General features: G+C 41.1%; 1 protein-coding gene across 3 annotated transcripts; it reads right to left on the bottom strand.

The window, feature by feature from the left end:
• Positions 1 to 905: 905 nt before the first annotated feature.
• Positions 906 to 21,196, bottom strand: trpv1 (transient receptor potential cation channel, subfamily V, member 1). Of its 3 annotated transcripts, XM_021618025.3 has the most exons (17): positions 19,944 to 21,196; positions 16,851 to 17,097; positions 16,413 to 16,570; positions 15,773 to 15,925; positions 15,459 to 15,596; positions 14,894 to 15,192; positions 13,033 to 13,209; positions 11,279 to 11,434; positions 10,337 to 10,432; positions 9,980 to 10,050; positions 9,405 to 9,570; positions 9,038 to 9,104; positions 3,646 to 3,847; positions 3,338 to 3,482; positions 3,075 to 3,199; positions 2,531 to 2,649; positions 906 to 1,375 (listed from the first exon to the last, which is right to left on the bottom strand). In XM_021618025.3, exons 2-17 carry the CDS (start codon positions 17,072 to 17,074, stop codon positions 1,257 to 1,259), a joined length of 2,415 nt encoding a protein of 804 aa, XP_021473700.2. In that variant the 5' UTR covers positions 17,075 to 17,097; positions 19,944 to 21,196; the 3' UTR covers positions 906 to 1,256. The 3 variants fall into 3 exon arrangements, 2 of the variants coding, with proteins under 2 accessions (XP_021473700.2, XP_090042440.1); XR_016483645.1 differs by lacking the exon at positions 9,038 to 9,104; XM_090186314.1 differs by lacking the exon at positions 16,851 to 17,097 and having other exon boundaries at positions 19,944 to 20,073.
• Positions 21,197 to 21,805: the final 609 nt, after the last annotated feature.

Here is a 21,805-nt window from a genome sequence, read left to right on the forward strand (position 1 = left end):
GGATTAAAAAGCATGGGCTTGCCTTGGGCTCTGTTTCAAAATCTCACTTTTTTATATGATGGGTTCCACATGTTGTTGCCATAATGCAAGTTGTGTAGAAAAAATATTTGTATTTCATAAAATTCTAAGCCTACTGTAAAATATGTGTGTTGACTGTGTGTCTAGTCTTTTTAACAAAATAACTGATTTCATGTGCATGCCACAGTCATATAGGCTGCATAGATCAATAAAGTCATTAAACTCAATATGCCATTCTATTCTTTTGAAAATACATTAGTCTTATGTTTCTTAGGACCTGCCTAAACTAATTAATAATGGATTTATTTTTGATGGTGTATATTCTCAATGGATGTATTAAAATAGATGACCACCCTCATCTGCACACCACTACAACCACTCTTCCCTGGCATGTCGTCATGCACACGGGAGGTATAAAAGGCGTATGCAGGCAAGAATATGGTAAAAATAGGCTTGTTTGTAAAAGGGTCATATAAACACTTCTCAATTGTTTTTACAGGCAAAATACCTTAAATCCCATGTCAAAGCAGTATATGATACATTTTCTCCCATTTGGAAACGACAGGCTGTCTTAGGTTAGTTATAAAAATATTTGGCGTTATCTTTTTGGTTATTACTATACTTATGGCCCAACCCATTGGTTTCTGGGACCAATCAGACGGTCCGAATGTGTTCGCATTCAATAAAGGTCTAAGAGTCAAATCCAGACTCATTGCAGAGACGAAACAAACCTTTGTGGGTGTGGCTTTCGGTCTGAGGAATTAGTCTGGGTAGCCAGGTAAGTATGTCAATACATTAGTTCATTAAAATAACCATACATTTATACAGTTTTCCAGTTATGTTATTGCAACATGTTAAGTAAACATATGAGGATTAAGGACCACTACTGCAATGATTTCCTTTATTAAGATCTCATCTCTACGATTTGCTCAACACAGATTGCAGTCATTTTAGGGCACATAGATTTAACAGAATAACAATCAGCTTGAAGTATAAATAAATCAATGTATTGCAAATCACAATAACAGTGGAGTGAATGTGTTTCTTTGGCTGTTTAAACCTGCCCTCTAGAGGCTAGAACCCTCCACTACCCTCCTATTAACCACACGATAGGACTAAACCAGAGTACATATACATTTTAGCAATTTCATGAAATCTGTGCATAGGTAAAACAACCAAACATCACAATCATTGCAAGAAAGAGAACCATCTAGGTCAGGAGGATGCGAGAGCAGACTTCAGATATGGTTGAGAGGAGACAGAGAGGACATCTCTGTGCTCTCTACTTGTGTTTGTTGCTGAGGCTGTGTATGCTGTCTTCGACTGACATTTCCCAGGAACCCCCGCCAGCTCCTCTCTGTAGAGAAAAAGGAGTTTGAAATGTTCATCTGTATGCACTCAAATGACTGATACAGTATATTAATGTCCATATACACTCAGTGGCCAGTTTATTAGGTACCCCGTTCACGAAAATAGTGGCCGTGGCTCGCTATATAAAGCAGGCAGGCGGGCATCGTGGCATCCCATTACTGTTCGATTGAACATTTGAATGAGCAAAAAGAGTGACCTAAGCGACTTTGAGTGTGGTATGATCGTTAGTGCCAGGTGTGCCGGTGTTGTGCCGAAAATCTCCCCCCTGACATAATTCTCCCCCCTTTCACTTTCTTCATTGCTGCCCATGTCGCTGTATTTGACTCTAGTGACAAAATTAAGGAAATTAGAAGGGGGCGATTCTGGCAGGGGCACAACACTGTTCCAGTATCTCAGAAACGGACACCCTCCTGGGCCTTTTACGCACAACAGTGTCTAGGGTTTACTGAGAATGGTGTGACAAACGAAACACATCCAGTCAACGGCAGTCCTGTGGGCAAAAACAGCTTGTTGATGAGAGAGGTCGAAGATGAATGGCAAGAATCGTGCAAGCTAACAGGTGGGCCACAAACAGGCAAATAACGACGCAGAACGGCATCTCGGAATGAACAACTCGTCTGTTCTTTGCACAGATGGGCTATTGCAGCAGTCGACCACACCAGGTTCCACTACTATCAGCGAAAAACAAGCTGGACCACCAACACTGTACAATTGAGGAGTGGAAAAACATTGCCTGTTCCGACGAATCACCGTTCCTGTTGCGTCAAGCTGATGGCAGAGTCAAGATTTGGCGTAAGCAGCATGAGTCCATGGCCCCATCCTGCCTGGTGTCAACGGTACAGGCTGGTGACAGTGGTGTAATGGTGAAGGGAATATTTTCCTGGCACAGATTAGGTCTCTTGATACCAATTGAGCAACGTTTGAATGCCAGACCTTGTAGAATCCATGCCCTGAAGAATTCTGGAGGAAAAGGGTGGTCCGACTCGGTACTAGATTGGTGTACTTACATTTGAATAGTACTGATTTGGACAGAAGAATATTATGTGATCCAGAAGTTGTAAAAATGCCTCCAACCAAAAACTAATTGTTTTTCTCTCTCTCCCAACACACACACAAACGGACACACACACTAGGCCTATACCTCTGCCTAGCGTTCTGCTGCTGTGTGTAGGGGACAGCCTGGCCGTATCTCCGCTCCCTGGATCCTCATTGATTATTCCCAGGTTGGTGTTCCATTTGTTCCAGTTGACTTCCTCCACTCTGAGAGGACAGACAGATAGACAGACACATGCTCCAATTACTGTCCCTGAGTGTATGACACATCCATCAGCTGTCACAGAAAGCAAATCAATGATGCAGCACACCATGTACCAGGCTGTGGTGCTGCTGTGCACAGCGGCTGTGGAGTGCATTCAGTCATTTAATTCTAGACGCACAATTACACAGCTGGGGTTGCATGAGGGGCTTTAAATGATATTTTCCTGATATGATGGGTTCCTGTCGCAATGGGTTAGTGTTGGGAATGATTGTCATGCTATTGATATTGGACGCAATCAAATCTATAGAACGTTATCCAATAGGAATGTACAGGTATGTTCACTTGTACTTTTGTCAGATACATTTTTCATTCGATCTATTCTCTCATCATTGATTCAACATCTTCAGTATGTAAATAAATTGGCCACCTGAAGCACCATCGGCGGTCTTTCTCTCCAGCCCTGGTCCCCAGGTCCTTGTCCACCCCAGAACGAAGCCTCCTTCTCAAGCAGCGAGGCAGGCTCCTTTCCAGATCCAGGATGGTGATGGCCCGCTGTAGACACACGTGTTCATTACAATGAATGAGCTAAGATCAAACTATCCACAAAAACAAACAACACATAAAAAATAGTGCCATTTCCCAGTCAGTCAGTACATCTGTCTGTCTGCCAGTGAACCCATGGTGGATCACCTGTAGTTTCCAGATGCTGGTGCTCTCCAGGGACATCTTCTCCACAGTGCGGCTCATGAGGGCGATGAGCATGTTGAGCAACAGGATGTAGGTGAGCACGATGTAGGAGATTAGCAGCATGTAAAACACTTCCTTGTACTGGTACCTAGAAAAAACACATTCCTAATTGCCTAAATAACTGCCCATTTCCCCACCATGATAGCTAGTACAGTATATGGAAGCAAAAATGGCTGTCTTGGCATCACTCCGGTGGGTGCAAGACATGTCTATCTAAATAGCCTTTTAGCATCTGGAAAATCAATTATTACCCCTCTGTGAACTCCAGGTCTCCCATGCCGATGGTGAACTTGAACAGCTCCATGATAGTGTGAGAGATGTTCCTGAAGGTGGGTTTTATACACGAATCCTCAGTGGGAAGGAAAAAGGTACGACCTCTTCCATCTGTACTGTTTATTGGCTGTGCTGTATTATTGTCCGGCAATTCAGGTTCCATCAACAAAGTGACCACCGCTGTGAAGGGACAGAGAATGCTTTACTACGGTCCATTCACAGAGTTTTGTTTACATACAGTACCAGTCAAAAGTTTGGACACACCTGCTCATTCAAGGTTTTTTTGTGTTGTCTACTATGTTCTACATTGTAGAATAATAGTGAAGACATCAACACATATGGAATCGTGCTGTAACCACAAAAGTGTTAAACAAATCAAAATATGTTTTATATTTGAGATTCTTCAAAGCAGCCACCCTTTGGCTTGATGACAGCTTCTAATCACACTTTATTTGTCACCGAATACAAGTGTAGACTTACCGTGAAATGCTTACTTACAAGCCCTTAACCAACAGTGCAGTTCAAGAGAAGTTAAGAAAATATTTACCAAATAAACTAAAGTAAAAAAAATAAAAAGAAACACAATAACATAACAATGAGGCTATATACAGGGGGTACCGGTACTGAGTCAGTGTGCGGGGTACAGGTTAAAGGTCATTTTCACATGTAGGTACAGTAGGGTGAAGTGACTATGTAAATGTAATAGTTCGGGGACCATTTGATTAATTGTTCAGCAGTCTCATGGCTTGGGGTAGAAGCTGTTAAGGAGCCTTTTGGTTCTAGACTTGGCACTCCGGTACCGCTTGCTGGCCGGGTAGCAGAGAAAACAGTCTATGACTTGGGTGTCTCTGACAATTTTATGGGCTTTCCTCTGACACCCCCTATTATATACTGGATTGCAGGAAGCTTGGCCCCAGCGATATAGTGGGCTGTAAGCAATACCCTCTGTAGCGCTTTACGGTCAGATGCCGAGCAGTTGCCATACCAGGCGGTGATGCAACCATGGTGCAGCTGTAGAACTTTTGGAGGATATGGGGACCCATGCTAAATATTTTCAGTCTCCTGAGGGGGATAAGGTTTTGTTGTGCCCTCTTCATGACTGTCTTGGTGTGTTTGGACCATGATAGATCGTTGGTGATGTGGACACCAAGGAACTTTAAACTCTCAACCCGCTCCATTACAGCCCTGTTGATGTTTGGCCCGCCTTTTCCTGTAGTCCAAAATCAGCTCCTTTGTCTTGCTCACATTGAGGGAGATGTTGTTGTCCTGGCACCACACTGCCAGTTCGCTGACCTCCTCGATATAGGCTGTCTCATTGTTGTCGGTGATCAGGCCTACCACTATTGTGTCGTCAGCAAACTTAGTGATGGTGTTGGAGTCATGTTTGGCCATGCAGTCGCGGGTGAACAGGGAGTACAGGAAGGGACTATGTACACATCCCTGAGGGGCCCCAGGGTTGAGGATCAGCGTGGCAGACGTGTTGTTGCCTAACCTTACCACCTGGGGGAGGCCCGTCAGGAAGTCCAGGATCCAGTTGCAGAGGGAGGTGTTTAGTCCCAGGGTCCTTAGCTTAGTGATGAGCTTTGTGGGCACTATGGTGTTGAACGCTGAGCTGTAGTCAATGAACAGCATTCTCACATAGGTGTTCCTTTTGTCCAGGTGGGAAAGGGCAGTGTGGAGTGCGATTTTAGATTGCGTCATCTATGGATCTGTTGGGGCAGTATGCGAATTGGAATGGGTCTACGGTATCCGGGAGGATGCTGTTGATGTGAGCCATGACCAGCCTTTCAAAGCAGTTCATGGCTACCAACGTGAGTGCTATAGGGCGGTAATAATTCTTGTTTTTTCTTGTTTGCTTATGGCCTTATAGAGTTGGTTGAGTGCGGTGTTAGTGCCAAGATCGGTCTGTGGTGGTAAATAGATGGCTATGAATAATATAGATGAGAACTCTCTTGGTAGATAGTGTGGTCTACAGCTTATCATAAGGTACTCTGCCTAAGGCAAGCAATACCTCGAGACTTCTTTAATATTAGACATCGCGCACCAGCTGTTATTGACAAAAAGGCGCACACCCCTATCCCTCGTCTAACCAGACATAGCTTCTCTGTGCTGCCGGTGCATTGAAAATCCCTCCAGCTCTATATTATCCTTGTCGTCGTTCAGCCACGACTCGGTGAAACACAGTTCTTGATGTCCCGTTGGTAGGATAATCGTAAGTCATCAATTTTATTTTCCAATGATTGCATGTCAGGAAGTAGAATTGATGGATGTGGGAGTTTACTCGCTCGCCTACGGATTCTCAGCCCGATCTGCGTCCTCTTTTCCTCTGTCTTTTCTCCACAAATGACGTGGATCTGGGCCTGTTGCCGGGAGAGCAGTTTATATTTTTCGGCGGACTCAAAGGAAAAAGCTTCTTCCAGTTCTGATATCCAGAAGTTATTTTGGGTCATAAGAGACAGTAGCAGCAACATTATGTACAAAATAAGTAAAAAACTAAGTTACAAACAATGCAAAAAAGCAAACAAAAGAGCACAATTGGTTACGGCATGTAAAACATCACCCATCCTCTTCGGCACCATCTTAACAAGAGCTTTGCACACTCTTGGTATTCTCTCAACCAGCTTCATGAGGTAGTCACCTGGAATGCATTTCAATTTAGAGGTGTGCCTTGTTAAAAGTTCATTTGTGGAATTTCTTTCCTTCTTAATGCATTTGAGCCAATCAGTTGTGCTGTGACAAGGTAGGGGTGGTATACAGAAGATAGCCCTATTTGGTAAAAGACCATGTCCATATTATGGCAAAAACAGCTCAAATAATCAAAGAGAAACCATAGTCCATCATTACTTTAAGACATGAAGGTCAGTCAATCCGGAACATTTCAAGAACTTTGCAGTAGCAAAACCATCAAGCGCTATGATCAAATTGACTCTCACGAGGATCGCCACAGGAAAGGAAGACCCAGAGTTACCTCTGCTGCAGAGAATAAGTTCATTAGAGTTAACTGCACCTCAGAAATTGCAGCCCAAATAAATGCTCAATGTTCAAGTAACAGACACATCTCAACATCAACTGTTCAGAGAAGACTGCTAGAATCCGACCATGGTTGAATCGCTGCAAAGAAACCACCACTAAAGGACACCAATAATAAGAAGAGACTTGCTTGGGCCAAGAAACACGAGCAATGGACATTAGACCAGTGGAAATATGTCCTTTGGTCTGATGACTCCAAATTTGAGATATTTGGTTCCAACCGCCGTGTCTTTGTGAGACGCAGAGTAGGTGAAGGGATGATTTCCGCATGTGTGGTCCCCACCGTGAAGCATGGAGGAGGAGGTGTGATGGTGTGGGGGTGCTTTGTTGGTTACATTGTCTGATTTATTTAGAATTCAAGGCACACTTAACCAGCATGCCTACCACAGCATTCTGCAGCGATACGAGATCACATCTGGTTTGCGCTTAATGGGACTATCATTTGTTTTTCAACAGGACAATGACCCAACACACCTCCAGGTGGTGTAAGGGCTATTATACCTATTATACCTAGTGTGAAGGAGTGCTGCGTCAGATGACCTGGCCTCCACAATCACCCAACCTCAACCCAGATTAGAATGTTTGGGATGAGTTGGACAGCAGAGTGAAAGGAAAAGCAGCCAACAAGTGCTCAGCATATGTGGGAACTCCTTCAAGACTGTTGGAAAAGCATTCCAGGTGAAGCTGGTTCAGAGAATGCCAAGCATGCGCAAAGGGTGGCTACTTTGAAGAATACAAAATATAAAATATATTTTGATTTGTTGAAAACTTTTTTCGTTAGTACATGATTCCATATGTGTTATTTCATAGTTTTGATGTCTTCATTATTATTCTACAATGTAGGAAATAGTAAAAAATAAAGAAAAACCCTTGAATTAGTAGGTGCGTCCAAACTTTTGACAGCTACTGTAAATATACCCTACCATTCAAAAGTTTGGGGTCACTTAAAAATGTCCTTGTTTTTGAAAGAAAAGCATTTTTTTTGTCCATTAAAATAACATCCAATTGATCAGAAATACAGTGTAGACATTGTTAATGTTGTAAATGACTATTGTAGCTGGAAGCGGCTGATTTTTAATGGAATATCTACATAGGCGTACAGAGGCCCGTTATCAGCAACCATCACTCCTGTGATCCAATGGCACGTTGTGTTAGCTAATCTAAGTTGATAATTTTAAAAGGCTAATTAATCATTAGAAAACCCTTTTGCAATTATGTTAGCACAGCTGAAAACTGTTGTTCTGATTCTGAGAGTTCCTCTGTCCACTGTCGGTGTTCTTTTGCCCATCTTAATATTTTATTTTTATTGGCCAGTCAGAGATACCTATTTTTCTTTGCAACTCTGCCTAGAAGCCCAGCATCCATGAGTCGCCTCCTCACTGTTGACGTTGAGACTTGTGTTTTGCAGGTACTATTTAATGAAGCTGCAAGTTTGGGACAAACTAGACACTCTAATGTACTTGTCCTCTTGCTCAGTTGTGCACCGGGGCCTCCCACTCCTCTTTCTATTCTGGTTAGAGCCAGTTTGCGCTGTTCTGTGAAAAGAGTAGTACACGGCATTGTATGAGATCTTCCGTTTCTTGGCAATTTCTCGCATGGAATGGCCTTTATTTCTCAGCGCAAGTATAGATTGATGAGTTTCAGAAGAAAGTTATTTGTTTCTGGCCATTTTCATCCTGTAATCGAACCCACAAAGGCTGATGCTCCAGATACTCACTTTGTCTAACGAAGGCCTAAAGAAGGCCAGTTTTATTGCTTCTTTAATCAGAACAACAGTTTTCAGTTGTGCTAACATAATTGCAAAAGGGTGTTCTAATGATCAATTAGCCTTTTAAAATTATAAACGTGGATTAGCTAACACAATGTGCCATTGGAACACAGGAATGATGTTTGCTGATAATGGGCCTCTTTATGCCTACGTAGATATTTCATAAAAAACTGCCGTTTACAGCTACAATAGTCATTTACAACATTAACAATGTCTACACACTATTTCTGATCAAGTTTATGTTATTTTAAATGGACAACAAACGTGCTTTTCTTTCAAAAACAAGGACTTTTCTAAGTGACCCCAAACTTTTAAACGTTAGTGTATATATATATATATATATATATATATATATATATTAATATATAAATAAATCATATTGTTTGCTTATATTCTCTCAATTGTTTTCAGTTGTTTAGAAGTGTCAATGTACGAGGGAACTGTCAACTGCAATTTTGATAGGTCTTTTGATGATGTTGGAAGAATAAACAAATACATTTTGAATTCATGAGCCACTGACAGGCTATGTTTGTGTCCCTGCGTGCAAAAGTGACAGAGGAGAGTTGAAATACCTGCTGAAAACCCAAAGAGGAAGGTAACGTAGACAAAGAGAAAGCGCAAGATATCACATAGGATCATCTACAAAGGGAAAAAAAAGAGAGTAAGAATGAGAGTATCAAATGAACTGTGGATTATAACTACAGCTAGGTCATAACACCAATGTTGTTCCAATGGTAGATACCCTGTGGCAATGAATCCTGTAGCTTCTCTGTAAGAGTGTCAAAGGGACTGAATTCTAGAGTCTCAGTGCAGGAGTGCTGATCTAGGATCAAGTCCCCTCTCTCCATAGAATTGTATTCATTGTGTTCTAAAAGGCAAGTGTTCCTATTTCAACACTCTTTGACTCTTTGTGAAAACAGGCCCTGGTATCCTGTGTACCTTCTGTATCATGACACTGTAGATGCCCATGTGTCTGTATCCCCTGGAGAAGTAGAGCAGGTTGACCCAGCTGAGAGCCAGACACAGCACAAAAAAACCCAGGTACTCCTCCCTACCACAGCAGTACAGCACTGAGGAGGCCAGGAAGAAGATCGCCTGCAGAAAACTACACACAAAGGCAAGTTAAAGTCAAGCGTTGCATCAACTCACTGCGGAAGAGAGTTGGAATCACAGAGAGATAACCTCTGACACTAGTGAAACACAAACTTCCTACACACACATGCATAGAGCTGCCAAGAAACATTATCAACATGGCTTAGAAAAATGTATCCTAAGATGTCAGGATCAAAGATAGACTAGTACTGCGTTGGACCGCTCTGACTTCAGCATACAGTGTGTACCAGTAGGAGTGTGTGGGTCTAGCCCACAAGCTTGCAAGGCATTCTGAAAGATGAGGCGTTGTCCTTATTAGAAGTTCTTCTAATCCCTTAGTTATTGCTTAAGTATGCAGGAGCAGGTGATACATAATCTATCAAATAATTAGTGCGTGTGGAGAGAGATTTTGTACGACTCACAAAAGGATTTCACTGTATCCGTCAATCAGCAAAGTGTCCAGGCTTGGACGTTTTCTCTTCAAGTCTAATATCTTGGGATAGAAAAAGAAAAACATTTGATCAATTACACTTTTGAAATACAGTTTTGTTAAATTATATTTCAAACATTTAGGCCGAGATTCAATCCAATCGCGCTTGCAGACAACACAGCTTTTAAAGGCAATCTTACCGCGTTAATGGAGATAGCGTTCAAGGTAAACGCTGCAGGTGTCGGCTCAATTAGAAAATGCCTTTAAGTGTCAACAGCGCTATAACATGGATCTAGCGCGAATCGATTGAATCCTCAATCCTCATATAATCAAAGCACATCACACATACCCCTCTTATGAAGAAATAGCAGGCTCCCACAGTTATAAAAAGCTGACCGGCGAGTCGCAGGTACTCCTGTCTGGTATGTTCCAGAGTAAAAGGTGGCTGGATATCAGAGGGTGAGAGAAGAAATTAAGCTGAAGTTAAAATAACTGTCTTTGGACAGCAGGTAGCCAGCCTAGTGGTTAGAGTGTTGGCCAAGTAACCAAAAGGTTGCTGGTTTAGATTTTTTTATTTAACCCTTATTTTACTTGGTAAGTTGACTGAGAACACATTCTCATTTACAGCAACGGTCTGGGGAATGGTTACAGGGGAGAGGAGGATGAATGAACCAATTGTAAGCTGGGAATGATTAGGTGACCATGATGTGATATTTAGGTGGCCAGATTGGGAATTTAGCCAGGACACCGGGGTTAACACCCCTACTCTTACAATAAGTGCCATGGGATCTTTAGTGACCACAGAGAGTCAGGACACCTGTTTTATGTCCCATCCAAAAGACAGCACCCTACACAGGGCAATGTCCCAAATCACTGCCCTGGGGCATTAGGATATTTTTTTAGACTAGAGGAAAGGCTACCTTTAGTATGCAGTATCAGGTCTCCTATCCAGGGACTGACCACAACCAACCCTGCTTAGCTTCAGAAGCAAGCCAGCAGTGGGATGCAGGATGGTATGCTGCTAATACCTGGGCCATCAAGGTGACAAATCTGTCGATGTGTCCTTGAGCAAGGCATTTAACCCTAATTTGCTCCAAGGGCACCGTACTACTATGGCTGACCCTGTAAAACACCACATTTCACTGCACCTGTATGTGACAATAAACAATTCATAAATAATCATTTGATCTCCTCTGTATCTGAATGATTTTTGCATGGATCCAAACTTAATTGCTCTGGGACCAGCCAGGCTAGAATAATGTAGCATATTGTGATAATGCAAAGACCTCACCGTTCCCTTCTTCCTGTAGTAGGCGACAGCAGTGAAGACGGAGAGGTAAACCAGGTAAACCAGGAAGTTTAAGAAAAACATCCGAGCAGCAAACTTGTCCCACTTCTCCTCCAGTAGCCTGTTCAGAGGCTCAATCTGCAGCATCTCATGGCGATTCTGAAATTATATTTTATAATATTGATATAATATAGCCACACTTTTATGCTAGTATATCTATATTTTAGTATTTCTCTCTTTAGAGACACAGATTCACAGACAGGTTGGAGAACAGCTGCACAGGGTTAACCACAGTGCAGAACTCATGGAGCAGTTTAGGTGTTAAGTGCCTTGCTCAAGGGCACAATAGCAGGAAATGGCATCTAGAGCCCCATTTATACCTGGTGCTAACATGTGTCCTTCCTAATGTTGTCCACATTCTGATTAGTCAATGCTATCAGATAGCATGGATCCATTCTGAGTGTGCCCATAGTCTTTAGACAGGTGTAGACTATTAAGATGCTCATATCCAGAATCTTTTTACGTGTCTATTTTCAAAGGATAAAGCTAAGAATATTAATAACCTCAGAGTTGGAAGAAAATTAAATGTATTCTACAAGAACCAATATCACTCTCTAAAAACACAACTTTATGGACCAATCCTTGGATAGCTTATCAGAATTCACCAATAAATTGGTCCACATGTAAAAACTAAAGGCATAGAAACTGTAAATGACTTGGTAATTCTGAAAAGCAATATTGTCAAATACATGCAACTTAAATGTTTTCGATCACAAAATTGTTGGACCATAATTAAACAATATTACAGTTAACGAAAATGTACACTTAATCCAGTATAAATACATTTATAGAATAATATTGAGACAAAATTCACAAATTCTGCTGCACAACGGCAGAGTCATGTCTGAAGTGTAAAACTAATAATGACTCAATAATCCATGCCTTCTTGGAATGTTATAAAGTCCAAAAGTTATGGGCGGAGTTAGAAAGTTGGCTTTCAGAAGTATTACAATGTAAATGTACTTTTAATCTGTAAATCTGCATATTTCAAGACTTGGCATAAGAGGGGGTGCAGTGAGATACCCGATGGGTTGGACGATACTTTACTCGTCAATCATCTTTAAAAAAACATATCGTAAAAACTGTAAATCAAGCAATCGTTCGTCGTTAACATAGTGGAAAGGTCAAACGCTTTACTATCTAAAAATTGAAAGTGAGTGCGCCATGGAGAGAAACAGAGTGATGGGGCGCTGGAGATGGGGATGTGTGCTAGTGGGTCGGGGCAGGTGTGATGTAGTTGATGTTTGGACGATGTTGTCATTTGTATGTGAATGTTTTGTATTGTTTATAAAAGATCAAAGAAAATCTACAAAAATAAATAAAAGATGCATTTTGATGTGATTGTGATCTTCCTGACCACCAGAGGTAGTCAGACATGCATTGTGTCTGGAAGTGTAGCTGGATCTGGAAAGTGAAACCATTTAAATTATCATTATCCAGCCCTCTAAAATCATTGACAGGTGGTACCATTAACTCAGGCCATCAAAATGTGTCTTAAAATAAATAAATGTTATTTAAAAAGAATACCGCTCAAATAATTTGCATAGAGCAAATTTGGTCACAACGCAGTGGACAGATGTGTAGACTGAAAATCTGGGCACAATCAGAATGTGGCCAAGATTAGGACAAAGGATGCATGATAGCACCAGGTATAAAGGGGCTTATGATTTGATCCTTTTGATATAAATGTGACTCACAGGAATGTCACTGCTGTAAACGATGATCTCCAGGACAGAGTTCTTCTCGTAGGAGTCCAGTGAGTCCAGGTCATACAGGGAGGAGTGGACGGGTCCGTAAACCCACTCAGTGAATTTACGGGACAGGTTTCTGGTCTCCCTCTCCTGGAACTCACGATGCATCATGTGCTTAAAAAGCTAGATGAGGAATAAAACAATTGGTTTACACATAATGGAAGGATGTAGCACATTATGATAAACACATACAGTGCATTCGGAAAGTATTCAGACCTCTTGACTTTTTCCACATTTTGTTACGTTACAGCCTTATTCTAAAATTGTTTTTTCCCCCTCATCCGTCTACACAAAATACCCGATAATGATAAAGCAAAAACAGGGTTTTAGAAATGTTTGTACATTTATAAAAAATGTAAAACTGAAATAGACATAAGTATTCAGACACTTTACTCAGAACTTTACTGAAGTACCTTTGGCAGCGATTACAGCCTCAAATCTTCTGGGGTATACCGCTACAAGCTTGGCATACCTGTTTTTGGGGAGTTTCTTCCATTCTTCTCTACAGATCCTCTCAAGCTTTGTCAGGTTGAATGGGGAGCATCGGTACACTGCTATTTTCAGGTCTCTCCAGAGATGTTCGATCGGGTTCAAGTTCAGGCTCTGGCTGGGCCACCCAAGGACATTCAAAGACTTGTCCCGAAGCCACTCCGGCATTGTCTTGGCTGTGTGCTTAGAGTTGTTGTCCTGTTGGAAGGTGAACCTTTGCCCCAGTCTGAGGTTCTGAGCACTCTGGAGCAGGTTTTCATCAAGGATCTCTCTGTACTTTGTTCCATTCATCTTTCCCTTGATTCTGACTAGTCTACCAGTCCCTGATGCTGAAAAACATCCCCACTGCATGATGCTGCCACCACCATGCTTGGTTTCATCAGACCAGATAATCTTGTTTCTCAGGCTCTGAGTTTCTTTAGGTGCCTTTTGGCAAACTCCAAGTGGGCTGTCATGTGCCTTTTACTGAGGAGTGCCTTCCATCTGGCCACTCTACCATAAAGGTGCTGCAGAGATGGTTGTCCTGCTGGAAGGTTCTCCCATCTCCACAGATGAACTCTGGAGCTCTGTCAGAGTGACCATTGGTTCTTGGTCACCTCCCTGACCAAGGGCCTTCTCCCCCGATTTCTCAGTTTGGCTGGGCGGCCAGCTCTAGGAAGAATCTTAGTGGTTCCAAACTTGTTCCATTTAAGAATGAAGGAGTCTACTTCGTTTTTGGCCTTCAATGCTGCAGAAATGTTTGGGTACCCTTCCCCAGATCTGTGCCTTGACAGCATCCTGTCTCGGAGCTCTACGGACAATTCATTCGACCTCGTGGCTTGGGACCTTATATAGACAGGTATGTGCCTTTCAAAATCATGTCCAATCAATTGAATTTACCACAAGTTGTAGAAACAGCTCAAGGATGATCAATGGAAACAGGATGCACCTGAGATCAATATTGAGTCTCATAGCCAAGGGTCGGAATACTTATGTAAATAAGGTATTTCTTTTTTTTATTTGTAATAAATTTGCAACATTTCTAAAAACCTGTTGCTTTGTCATTATGGGGTATAGTGTGTAGATTGATGAGGAAAAACATTTATTCAATCAATTTTAGAATAGGGCTGTAACGTAACAAAATGTGTAAAAGGTCAAGGGGTCTGAATATTTTCTGAATGCACTGTATGACAGGAACAACGTCTAACAGGAACAACATATTACAATGAAGATAAGATTACTTAATTTGGAAACAACAAACTGTTGATCTGTTCTCCAGAAGGTCTTTATTGGGCCGAACACCATTACAGCATTACTCCATATTGGACTCCTCCCTTACCCCGATCTTGCCAGTCTTGGCAGCCAGTTTTATAGTCGTCAGGCCCTGGTTGTTCTCGATGTCCTCCAGCCTCCATTTGGGGTGCAGGCGGGCAGCTGTTGTGAGGATGTGGTCGTACATAGAGGTGATGAAGTCAGTGTTCTCTGGTGTGTTATCAGCCAACACCACCAGGGCATGCAACACCATGTTACCCAGAGAATCACTCTCCCTCACATCCACTCTGTGGTAGTCATTCTCCAGCAGAAAGTCCACCACCTCAGGCTGGTTGGTGCACGCAGCCAGGGACAGAGGTAGCTCACCTAGAAACACATTTTCCCTCAATTCAATGTTCTTTCTATTACCCTATCCACCACAACAGTGACAACCTTGTTGGAAATATTTTCTGGATATGTAAATCCAATTTAAATAAAGCTTCATAAAACACTTTAATAAAATTCCCTTAGTCATAAAGAAGGGAATGATTATTCTCTGAGGGACGACTAGACGCCTGACAAGTAGAGGAGTCTGTTGTCAAACCTACCAGAGGAGGATACTGTTCAAGGCTCAGTGATACTGACACACTCACCAAAGTAGAAGCTGGGTCCATCGTTGAGCTGGAAGAATTTCCCACAGGCTTTGGCATGGACGTTTGCTCCTTTCTTGATCAATAGCTCAACAAAATAGGTGCTCCTTCTCTCAATGGCAATATGAAGGGCTGTTTGACCTATTTGATCCGTAGATAGAAAGGATAGAATATCATAACATGCATGGCCTGACATATACAGTTACATGACTGTTTTGGTATGTTGAGGGCTGTGTATAAAAAACTGAGTTGTCAGAGACGTGTGGAATAGATGAACAACATCAAGTAATGATAAATCGGGTTATATGACAGTTCACCTTTGTAATAGCTGTCTGTGTATGCAGCATTTACTAATTCATTGATGTCCCCCATCTTCTCTGAGATGTCAAGGAGATATTCAATTGTGTTATTTCTGCCATTTCTCAGATTCAGTAGAGCCTTCAGCAGGACGTTTTTACCATACGATTGATCTAGGAGAGCAAGAGGTGAAAGAATGGGGTACAAAATAATACACTTGAGGGTCAGTGTTAGTGTTAAAGCTATAGGTAAAATGCATTACCACTCTAGGGTTAGGGTTGAGGTTAGAGTTGAGCTGGGATGTGGACATGAAGTTAAAGTTAGGATTGATGCTAGAGTTCGGGTTTAACTGGGGTGTGGACATGAAGCTAGGGTTATTAATGTTGAACCGGGGTGTGGACATGAATCTATGGTTAGAGTAATGGCTAGAGTTAGGGTTTAGCTGGGGTGTGGACATGAAGGTAGGGTTAGGTTAATGGGTAGGTTTTGGGTTGAGCCAGGGTGTGGACATCAAGCTAGGGTTAGGGTTAGTTTACAATACTCATTACACTGTAATAAAACAAGTAGTTACACAGCAATAATAGCACTGTAATGTAAAGTGGTACCCTAAAATACTACAATTATACAATACTATATACTGTAATGCATAGTCCCCCTCACACTCAGTGTTGGAGAGCTTTTTCATGGACTGATGCAAGTACTGATGCAGCCCCTCCAGCTTCATGACATCACCAGTGGACACAGCCTCAAACAGCCTCTTGATGTCAAACCTCTTGCTGTCCCTGTCCTCTTTGTTCTCCTCCAAACATCGTACTTCTCTACAAAGAAAAATGTTAGACTTTAGTATTGGGAAAGCATTTCTTCTTCAATTGGAAAACAAAAAACGAATGGTCTTTCCCAAAAGGGCTTCAAAACAAAGACCTTACTCTCATGTTGTATTGTAAATTAACTTCTGACTAAAACAAATTCCTACATCTGTGTTTTCTCAAACAGTATTAAGACTGTTATTAGTGTGACTTAGCCCTACTATCAGGCATTAAACACCATTTGTCGCCTGTACAGAATGTGTTATTATATTTTGTGAATGTGTTGTCTCACTTGTCAAAATTGAGATTGAATCTAATCTTGGGAGCGGCCTCCTCCAGCTCATCCTGGTAGTCTGAGTCCATGGGGGCTTTGGGCCCCCCCGAACTGCCTAAGCCTAGGGCAGACACCAGCCGGTCAGGCTTCTTCACCTGTCTGCTCTGTGCCCTCTCATCATCTGTCCTGTCATCCGTCTCCAGAGAGAAGGAAGGGTACTCTGGGCCCTTTGACTTACTCATAATGACTCCGTCAGACTGGTGGTCTAGAGGAAGAGTTACAATGATAACACATCACAGTAAATACAGGTTGTTCAGTATATTATAAATCCCATGAGAGGATTGACAAATTCTAATTTTATTTAATTTTTCTGCAGTGAGGGACTGCATTCATGGTTATCTTTCTGAGTTTTGGCATAATGAAATATTGTTTGGTCATACACATTTTAATAACTAGACATTAACTTGACAATTTCTTCCATTTATCGAGATTCTCTGAAACATAATAAGAGAGCTGACCTCAAAATACACCAGCTTTTAGACATGTGATGTTTCACCCCCAGATGACTAACAAAGCTGGTTATTTATTAGCACTTCCTCATGACAACTGTAGCTAATACAAAACTCTATCCAGGCCTGGAACCCTTTCTTTACTTAAATAACTGACAAAACATTCCCAGACAGTTCAGCTGAAAATTAGGACAGCCATTACTGAGACACATTGTAAATAATCACATTTCTCTTCATGCTAAGCTGATCAGAATGAATCATTATTCTGGGGATTTAAATTATTTCTCAGAAAAAGGATGGCATGAGAAACAAACTGTTTTGTTTTTCCCTGTAGATGCCCTAGAAAAGAGGAAGGGGGTTGACAATGACTCAGAGTGAAACTCTGAAGATCTCTGTCTACCATGAGGAGAACAGCAGAAAGAGAGAGGTCAGGACCATGATTCAAACACATCCCCATTTATAACCCAGCACATCTAGATCCATCTCATTCTCATCAAATAATTTGGTTTATGATACCCTTGACAAATGAATGAAATAATACAGAACTGTGTTACTAGGGAATACAGCATTGTGAAAGCAAATCATCTAAGGCTCAACATTAGTCACGTTTGTTTTTTTAAACATATTGTTATTCTGCTGATCCATTACTGTAAAAAAATGAGTGTAATATGTACTTCAGTTCCATTTGCATGGCACAACACACGCTCAGTGTAAAACAGTGAGCACATAAAACAGTGTGCAGCACGTGAACAATGACTCTTATCCACTATGAGATAATGTCTGTATGCATAATTGGTGGCCATTTTGCTGTCACTTGATGTACATCATAGATCCTCATCTACTCATCTAAAGCTGCTGGACCTGGGGCTCAAAATGGCTTCTTCCTCTCAGAGAAGAAAGGCTATTTTCTGATGCGGTGTCATATGATTGCCAACCCCTCCCTACTTACAAAAAAACAAACCACAGTGTCTACCAACTGTAGCACATCAACGATGAGCTCTCTCCCACCACAACCTATAGTCTGTTCCTCATTTAAACACATTATTGTTTTTCTTCTGCTAATTGAATCTTTTCACATTAACTACAGTATAGCTGAAACTCAAGCTGAATAATCTAATTGTTGTGCATGTCTTATTCTGCTCTGATACAGTCTTTATGTAACCGTGTACATTTGAATTGTCCTCCTGTGCAGATCTTGTTAAAAAACAACTAGACTGGTAGACAATGACATCATGGATCATCATGAAAACAAAAAAAATTCTGAATCACAGTTTCAGACACATCTAACTAATAAATTGCATGCAAAAATGTAAAACCTAACAGTGAGCAATTGTGATTTGGTTATATGCATGGTTTCTATTAGTAGCCTGCTCTACAGTACAGTTTCTCACAGTGAGCTCATTCACAACATGTTGACTGTACTGAATGTTTACAGTTTGGAGTGAATTCAGTTATGGCAATAGAATAACTGAACCTTTCCCACACAAACAAAGCAAATGCAAAGCCATCATCAACACCTGCTTATGATTCAATAATTCAAACATGGACATGAAGCCATCTGGGACCTGAAGGTCTAACAAACAGATAACTGTACTTACACAGAGATGAATGAATTCCTTCCATGCATGTATGAAGACAATTTCACAGAGTGGTCTGCTGGATCACATTTTCTCTTATGTCTTTGTCTATCATATCATCCGTATATTAAATAAACACCTTAAATGCACAACCACATGGCAAATCAACCTCTATACACAGAGCGTGTGTGTGTGTTTGAATCTTAGGGATGCTATGGATAAAGCGATGAGGATGATGTTGGAGAGCGGAGAGAGAGCCTGATGGAGAAAGATAGGTAGAGGCCATCCCCTGGGAGTATCAGAGTACATTACCACCAGAGAGAGCTCTGCTCTGAGAGCTTAAAAGGCTACATGGCTGAGCCTTGGTGTTATTGACCCAGCCTCTGTTGCACTACTGAGACAGCAATGATATAGTGACCAGGAGATGCACAAAGGATCTTAGCTTATTCTTATGAATGTTGACAAATAACTGTTTTAATGTACATGTGTTTTGTTAACATTATATTCAAAAGTAAATGGACATCAGTTTAGCCATGGGCTCTTATTTACTCTCTGCATCTGAACTATATGCATACTATATCCCTATTGATAGAAACATAGAATACCACATAAGTACATTGATAAGGTGTTGAACCAACATTCTTAGTAAATCCTCAAAGTTCACATACACACATACTCAGTGCACACAATGGCATGGTCAAATTCTGCATTTCACAATCTCTGCTTCAAAAGTAAATTCCAGTATCCTGATTTGCCCCTTTTGTACAACATTATGTTGCAAATTCTTAAAGCCAAAATATCATCCCCTTCTCATTACTTCACACTTTGAGTAGCCAACAAAATTTTGCACAGCTGATCAAAGATTTTCTAATATCCTCAAAAGACCTAATGGTACTGTGTAGTTAGTTTGATGCAAAGGCATCTATCTTCTTGAATACTGTCTATGTCATAACAATGTAATAACAAACATAGATGATTCATCTAATCATACATAATGACATATTATCAGATAATATATTACTTACTTATTGTTTTGAATGTGCCTCGTCTCACAAGGGATTTCCTTCTCCTTTAACACAACATTCAATTCAGTAAGCGTTTCTGCTTCTTTCTTTCAGAACAACTTTGCAGAGCTTCCGGAGTGTGTGCCTTCTCTTAGATTTGCTGCCTGGTGAGCTGGGTTGTTGGTGAGTCTGTTCCTGTGACTAAGATTGTGGTTGGAAAAAAACTTGTCTTGTGAGATTAGACTTATTATATACTGTAGTTAGAGGGATCAACAAACTTTGACTTCTTTTACATGCGCCATGATAACATAACAATTTTATCATTTAGTAAAAACAGCATTAAATAATTGTAATCATTATAAATGATAGTTGTAATGATCAACGATACTAAAATCTTGTTAATAACACTGATGTGTAAGCTAGCAGTAGCAGAACAATGTTTTAGTTAAAAGTTCAAGTTCACCAATGCAAACATTTCAAATACAGTACATTATTTTACTGTAGTTAACCATGTCCTCCTACATTACCACTTACCCCTTACTGTAGGCCTAATTTAACTTTTAGTTTGTACTATAAATGTGAGACATCATTTTGATTGGAGATTGCACAATGGATTTCAAATAGTATTAGTTCATAAACATTTCTGAGGATATCACTGAATAGTAAAATAAGCATGATGTTGATTGTAATAGTCACTGTTAGCCAATCAAAAAAAAACGATTCAAGTATTCAAATATTCAAGTAAACTGTCATGTTGGCATGAATGATTCGGGAGACAGGCGCAGGAATGCGTAACAGCGGTTTTTATTTTTTTATTTACCCAAATTAAGGCGTGCTGTGCTAAGGCACGGGGACGAAGACCAAACAAACACGTAACAAAACACAGGGTAGAAACCCAAACAAAAGAGCGAGGAGTACCTTGAATAAATAATACAAGCGCACAATGATTAACACACGGGACGAGACACGTAATCATCTGCGCAATCCATAATGGCAGAAAAGCCAAAACACACAGCACAGGTACGTACTCACACGAACCAACGGACATTGTAACAATAATCGACAGCACCATGGTGAACAAAGGGCACATATATACAAATACAATCAGTGGGAATAGGGGCCAGGTGAGTGCAATGAATGTTCCAGAGGGATCCGTGACATAAACAAATAGGAATGCCCCTCTGTGTGTGAATTTGTAACTCATAGTCTGCCATGAAATACCATAATCACGCCCACAGCTGAGTCTACATCCTGCCCATATTCCACAGGTAAAGAAAACACCCTCTGCTTCATGTCTGAGCACCGCGTTATGGGAAAAGGCACTCCCACTGCCCATGATCCTTTGCAATCCGGCATCCAGAAGGAAGATAGGGTGCATCATGGAGATGACATTGTCCAGAACGCCCGGCACACTGCTCTGGTTATGTGGTCCAGGGAGAGTTTGGAGGGGTGTATTTTTTATACCTGGCCCAGGCTGAGCGGGTCGTGTCTTTCCCCCCGGATGGTAAGACTCACCCTCAGGTCACTACTGTCCACTCTGAGGGCACATCTGATCAGCTCCTCATTTTTATTTTATTTTATTTCACCTTTATTTTATTTAACCAGGTAGGCCAGTTGAGAACAAGTTCTCATTTACAACTGCGACCTGTCCAAGATAAAGCAAAGCAGTGCGACAAAAACAACAACACAGAGTTACACATAAACAAACGTAGTCAATAACACTATAGAAAGAAAAAGAAATTGAAAAATCTATGTACAGTGTGTGCAAATGTAGAAGAGTAGGGGTGTAAGGCAATAAATAAGCCATAGAGGAGAAATAATTACAATTTAGCATTAACACTGGAGTGATAGATGTGCAGATGATGATGTGCAAGTACAGATAC

The sequence above is a fragment of the Oncorhynchus mykiss genome, chromosome 10 (genome assembly GCF_057628025.1).
Source record: "Oncorhynchus mykiss isolate SJ-2025 chromosome 10, ASM5762802v1, whole genome shotgun sequence".
NCBI lineage: Eukaryota > Metazoa > Chordata > Actinopteri > Salmoniformes > Salmonidae > Oncorhynchus > Oncorhynchus mykiss.

Bases quoted from the DNA above. Each gene is read 5' to 3' on its own strand.
- trpv1 (XM_021618025.3), bottom strand. From the start codon at position 17,074: ATGAGTAAGTCAAAGGGCCCAGAGTACCCTTCCTTCTCTCTGGAGACG. The intron at 3,848-9,037 runs GTATTTCAACTC...GTCCCTTCACAG, and splicing joins CCTCTTTGGGTTTTCAGCAG to CGGTGGTCACTTTGTTGATG. The intron at 2,650-3,074 runs GTGGCCAATTTA...CTGTCCTCTCAG, and splicing joins GACCGCCGATGGTGCTTCAG to AGTGGAGGAAGTCAACTGGA.